Raw genomic sequence first — 6575 nt, 5'->3', positions numbered from 1 at the left:
AGATCAAAGTAGTTCTGAACCAGTCTCACCACAGCGAACTCGTCCCGGTCCAGGTGTCCGTCTTTATCCATGTCACTGAGGTCCCACACCTGGAACACAGGATGACATCATCACACACCTGGAACACAGGATGACATCATCACACAGTGACATGACATCATCACACAGTGACAGACATGATGACATCATCACAGTGAGAAATGACATCATCACACAGTGACATGTCATCATCAAACAGTGACAGACGTGATGACATCATCACCTTGCCCAGGATGTCCATCGGCAGTTTGGAGTTGATCAGAACTGGTTTGACTTTGTCTCCCGACAACAAACCGCCAACGGGAAGCAAACTGTCGAAGATCCCGTCAAACTTCTGCTTCTCCTCCGGCTGCAACACAACACATCGTCATGGTTACCGAGTGGATGGTGTAAGTGTGTGTGTGTGTGTGTGTGTGTGTGTGTGTGTGTGTGTGTGTGTGTGTGTATACACACCCTGACAGCCCAGTAGAACTCTGCTGACTGAACTGAAGAGCTGCTGTCCTGAAACACACATTCAACTGTTAAACTACGTTAAACTGTGTTAAACTACGTTAAACTACGTTAAACTACGTTAAACTGTGTTAAACTACGTTAAACTACGTTAAACTGCGTTAAACTACACTAAACGTCATTGTCACAATGTTCAACAATGTTTAATAACATTCTACGGTTTATCAACATTAACAACACGTAACGTTTAACAACATTCTAACATTTAATGACATTTAACGATGTTTACCGACATTCTAAAAACACTTATTAACATTTAACGACATTGTAACAATGTTTAAGGACAATTAACAACGTTTAAGGACAGTTAACAGCGTTTAAGGACAGTTAACAGCGTTTAAGGACAGTTAACAGCGTTTAAGGACAGTTAACAATGTTTAAGGACAGTTAACAGCGTTTAAGGACAGTTAACAGCGTTTAAGGACAATTAACAACGTTTAAGGACAGTTAACAGCGTTTAAGGACAGTTAACAGCGTTTAAGGACAGTTAAGGACAATTAACAACGTTTAAGGACAATTAACAGCGTTTAAGGACAATTAACAACATTTAAGGACAGTTAACAGCGTTTAAGGACAATTAACAACGTTTAAGGACAATTAACAACGTTTAAGGACAATTAACAGCGTATAAGCACAGTTAACAGCGTTTAAGGACAGTTAATAGCGTTTAAGGACAGTTAACAGCGTTTAAGGACAGTTAAGGACAGTTAACAACGTTTAAGGACAGTTAACAACGTTTAAGGACAGTTAAGGACAGTTAACAGCGTATAAGCACAGTTAACAGCGTTTAAGGACAGTTAACAACGTTTAAGCACAGTTAACAGCGTTTAAGGACAGTTAAGGACAGTTAACAGCGTTTAAGGACAATTAACAATGTTTAAGGACACTTAACAGCGTTTAAGGACAATTAACAATGTTTAAGGACAGTTAACAGCGTTTAAGGACAATTAACAATGTTTAAGGACACTTAACAGCGTTTAAGGACAATTAACAATGTTTAAGGACACTTAACAGCGTTTAAGGACAATTAACAATGTTTAAGGACACTTAACAGCGTTTAAGGACAGTTAACAATGTTTAAGGACAATTAACAACGTTTAAGGACCGTTAACAGCGTTTAAGGACAGTTAACAACGTTTAAGGACAGTTAACAGCGTTTAAGGACAGTTAACAGCGTTTAAGGACAGTTAACAACGTTTAAGGACAGTTAAGGACAATTAACAACGTTTAAGGACAATTAACAGCGTTTAAGGACAATTAACAACGTTTAAGGACAATTAACAACATTTAAGGACAGTTAACAGCGTTTAAGGACAGTTAACAGCGTTTAAGGACAATTAACAACGTTTAAGGACAATTAACAACGTTTAAGGACAGTTAACAGCGTTTAAGGATAATTAACAACGTTTAAGGACAGTTAACAACGTTTAAGGACAATTAACAACGTTTAAGGACAGTTAAGGACAGTTAACAGCGTATAAGCACAGTTAACAGCGTTTAAGGACAGTTAACAACGTTTAAGGACCGTTAACAACGTTTAAGGACAGTTAACAGCGTTTAAGGACAGTTAACAACGTTTAAGGACAGTTAACAATGTTTAAGGACACTTAACAGCGTTTAAGGACAATTAACAATGTTTAAGGACACTTAACAGCGTTTAAGGACAGTTAACAACGTTTAAGGACCGTTAACAACGTTTAAGGACAGTTAACAGCGTTTAAGGACAGTTAACAACGTTTAAGGACAGTTAAGGACAATTAACAACGTTTAAGGACAATTAACAGCGTTTAAGGACAATTAACAACGTTTAAGGACAATTAACAACATTTAAGGACAGTTAACAGCGTTTAAGGACAGTTAACAGCGTTTAAGGACAGTTAACAGCGTTTAAGGACAATTAACAATGTTTAAGGACACTTAACAGCGTTTAAGGACAATTAACAATGTTTAAGGACACTTAACAGCGTTTAAGGACAGTTAACAACGTTTAAGGACCGTTAACAACGTTTAAGGACAGTTAACAGCGTTTAAGGACAGTTAACAACGTTTAAGGACAGTTAAGGACAATTAACAACGTTTAAGGACAATTAACAGCGTTTAAGGACAATTAACAACGTTTAAGGACAATTAACAACATTTAAGGACAGTTAACAGCGTTTAAGGACAGTTAACAGCGTTTAAGGACAATTAACAATGTTTAAGGACAGTTAACAGCGTTTAAGGACAATTAACAACGTTTAAGGACAATTAACAACGTTTAAGGACAGTTAACAACGTTTAAGGACAATTAACAACGTTTAAGGACAGTTAAGGACAGTTAACAGCGTATAAGCACAGTTAACAGCGTATAAGCACAGTTAACAGCGTTTAAGGACAGTTAACAGCGTTTAAGGACAGTTAACAGCGTTTAAGGACAGTTAACAACCTTTAAGGACAGTTAACAGCGTTTAAGGACAGTTAAGGACAGTTAACAACGTTTAAGGACAATTAACAACGTTTAAGGACAGTTAAGGACAGTTAACAGCGTATAAGCACAGTTAACAGCGTTTAAGGACAGTTAACAACGTTTAAGGACAATTAACAACGTTTAAGGACAGTTAAGGACAGTTAACAGCGTATAAGCACAGTTAACAGCGTTTAAGGACAGTTAACAGCGTTTAAGGACAGTTAAGGACAGTTAACAACGTTTAAGGACAATTAACAGCGTATAAGCACAGTTAACAGCGTTTAAGGACAGTTAACAACGTTTAAGGACAGTTAAGGACAGTTAACAACGTTTAAGGACAGTTAACAGCGTTTAAGGACAGTTAAGGACAGTTAACAACGTTTAAGGACAATTAACAACGTTTAAGGACAGTTAAGGACAGTTAACAGCGTATAAGCACAGTTAACAACGTTTAAGGACACTTAACAACGTTTAAGGACACTTAACAACGTGTCCACACTCACAAACTTGGGAGGCGGGACTGTGAGGTTGAGGCTGGACACGCTTACTTCCTGTCCACTCTGAGCGCACGCCACCAGCCGCAGCGCGACGTAGAACCCCTGGAACAAGAACAACGTCAGTCTGACCTGGGTGCAGCAGAACCGGGTCGGGTTCTGCATGACATACCTGTTTGTCCAGGAAACCTTTCCCGTCAGGATCCGCGAGGTCCCAGATCTGAAACATAAACAGGAAGCAGCGCGAGCAGTTAGCACCTGGCGCCTTAAAGGGACGGCGCTTTGTGGGCGGGGCTTGGTACCTTTCCCAGTGTGCTGTCAGGAAGTCCGGACCTCTTCAGGAACTGGGCCGCTTCAGTCGGTCCAACCCGACCAGAGTTCCCACAATCCACCTGGAGGACACACACACATTACACACCTGGTGGACACACACACACACACACACACACACACACACACACACACACACACACACACACACACACACACACACACACACACACACACACACACACACACACACACACACACACACACACTCTCTCTACCTGTCTGTAGTAGTTTTCATAAACCGGGTTCCCACTCGACAACTGAAATATAAACAGAAGAGAAATCAGAGATTTCTGACTTCTGCTAAAATCTTTCCTGATCAAAATGTAATGGAACCTTCCGGGACCTGAAGTCGGTCTGTAGTTAAAATGTAATGGAACCTTCCGGGACCTGAAGTCGGTCTGTAGTTAAAATGTAATGGAACCTTCCGGGACCTGAAGTCGGTCTGTAGTTAAAATGTAATGGAACCTTCCGGGACCTGAAGTCGGTCTGTAGTTAAAATGTAATGGAACCTTCCGGGACCTGAAGTCGGTCTGTAGTTAAAATGTAATGGAACCTTCCGGGACCAGTCGGTCTGTAGTTAAAATGTAATGGAACCTTCCGGGACCTGAAGTCGGTCTGGAGTTAAAATGTAATGGAACCTTCCGGGACCTGAAGTCGGTCTGTAGTTTGGACAGGATCTTGCTCACAGACAAACAAATGATGATTGATGATTTTATTATGTCCTTGGGGGACGTAACAACCAATCAACCGTCTCTGTGGAAGACGGTACTTTTTGAAAATGCCCTGTCTCCATGAGACAAAGGAAAACCTTTTGAAAACACTTGGTCTCCGTGGAAACGAAGGAAAACCTTTTGAAAACACTTGGTCTCCGTGGAAACGAAGGAAAACCTTTTGAAAACACTTGGTCTCCGTGGAAACGAAGGAAAACCTTTTGAAAACACTTGGTCTCCGTGGAAACGAAGGAAAACCTTTTGAAAACGCCCCGTCTGCATGGACACAAAGTGAAATGCTACTTTTTGAAAATGCTCTGTCTCCATGGAAACGAAGGAAAAGACAACTTTCTGAAAACGGGGGGGATGTAACTTTTTGAATAGACTTCATCTCCATGGAAACAAAAGAAAACATATTTTTGAAAACGCTCCGTCTCCATGGAAACCGGGGAAATCGATATCGTCTATTACAATGGGACGCTGTTCGTCCACCGATGTTTCCGATCAACTGGCCTCCGTGTTAATTGGTGACCGACTTCCTGCAGCGTCGCAAGCTGTAGCTGGTAACAGCTGATGTCTACCGGAAGTGGGTTGACAGTTATCACAGCAGCCAGTTAATCCTTAACACCCGGCCCGAGCGCTCCGGGCTCAGCGCCCGGGCCCGGTTTCGAGGCTCCGGTGTCCAGGTTGGACGGCGGCAAAGAGCTGGTCACGGTCCACGGGGAATCCGGGGACCGACCGGGACCGCCGGTGCGGATGGAGCTCGGCCGGAAGCTAGCGGGCTAAGCTGCATAACGGAACCGCGGAGGGCCAAAGAGCCGCCGAGCCGCGGCTCCGAGCGGAGGTCCAGTCCGCTGATCCCGAAACGGCCCTGGCGCCCCCACACCGGCCCCAGCTCCTCTGCACCGGCCCCGGTAATCCTAACGTTGCAGCACCTCGGTGCGTCTGGACGGTTTACCTGAGTGAGAGATGTGAGCGCTGCCATCTTCCCTGTTGCTGCGGGAACGCTCCCTCCTCCTCCTCCTCCTCCCGGAGACAGGTCGCCCTCTGGCGGGGAGAGGAGGAACAACACGCTCCTCCGGAGACAGGTCGCCCTCTGGCGGGGAGAGGAGGAACAACACGCTCCTCCGGAGACAGGTCGCCCTCTGGCGGGGAGAGGAGGAACAACACGCTCCTCCGGAGACAGGTCGCCCTCTGGCGGGGAGAGGAGGAACAACACGCTCCTCCGGAGACAGGTCGCCCTCTGGCGGGGAGAGGAGGAACAACACGCTCCTCCGGAGACAGGTCGCCCTCTGGCGGGGAGAGGAGGAACAACACGCTCCTCCGGAGACAGGTCGCCCTCTGGCGGGGAGAGGAGGAACAACACGAAATCGCAATACTAACTATAATTATAGAAATGTAACAATATAATGAATATAATTCAGTAATTAATTAAACTAACACAATACTAATCTAGGTCAAACCAATCTAGGTAATACTAATCTGGATAATACTAATCTAGGTAATAGTAATCGAGGTAATACTAATTTAGATAACACTGACCTAGATAATACCAATCTAGATAATACTATTCTCTGTAATATTAATCTAGATCATATTAATCGAGGTAATACTAATTTAGATAATACTAATCTAGATAAGTTTGTAATTATGATAAAATTGGAGGAGAAATGTGGCCACAGCGACGAGAGCTTTATTTCATTTAGCTCAACACCTTCTACACAAGTCTCCAGCTGAAAGTATCACCATGTCATTTTTTTGTGTGTTTTTCCCTCGATTCCCATCCGTTTTGTACATTTTTTGCAGTTTTTCATGATTTTATCAGAAACGGTGAGGCGGATCGTGAACAAAAGTCATAGCATACTATTCCAGAATGTTCTGCACGTTTTGGTGAACTGAACTGTAACGCTGATGAACCTGGAGAAGAAATTAAAGTTGTGTGCGTGTGCGTGTGTGAGCCATTCGGAATCACTCGGATCTACTCGGAGCCACTCGGAATTACTCGGACCCGCTCGGAGAGCGTCGGGGACTGCCTCCGAACAG

The 6575-nt window shown here is 43.3% G+C and overlaps 1 protein-coding gene across 2 annotated transcripts in view; it reads right to left on the bottom strand.

The window, feature by feature from the left end:
* The window catches only part of LOC308115363 (epidermal growth factor receptor substrate 15-like 1), a 16419-nt gene extending 10856 nt beyond the window's left edge, over positions 1-5563 (bottom strand). The window contains exons 1-8 of one of the 2 annotated variants that reach the window (XM_080472810.1): positions 5491-5563; positions 4038-4079; positions 3792-3881; positions 3662-3709; positions 3499-3594; positions 493-540; positions 263-388; positions 30-89 (exon numbers count right to left, since the gene is read on the bottom strand). In XM_080472810.1, coding sequence (XP_080328936.1) covers positions 30-89; positions 263-388; positions 493-540; positions 3499-3594; positions 3662-3709; positions 3792-3881; positions 4038-4079; positions 5491-5517 — 537 coding nt within the window. In that variant the 5' untranslated portion in view covers positions 5518-5563. Of the gene's footprint in view, positions 1-29; positions 90-262; positions 389-492; positions 541-3492; positions 3595-3661; positions 3710-3791; positions 3882-4037; positions 4080-5490 lie in introns of both variants that reach the window. The other variant, XM_080472811.1, reaches the window with a different exon arrangement.
* Between the last annotated feature and the right edge of the window lie 1012 nt (positions 5564-6575).

The sequence above is a fragment of the Lipophrys pholis genome (assembly GCF_963383615.2).
Source record: "Lipophrys pholis genome assembly, chromosome: 10".
Classification (NCBI taxonomy): domain Eukaryota; kingdom Metazoa; phylum Chordata; class Actinopteri; order Blenniiformes; family Blenniidae; genus Lipophrys; species Lipophrys pholis.
This window is presented reverse-complemented; position numbering and strand designations above follow the sequence as displayed.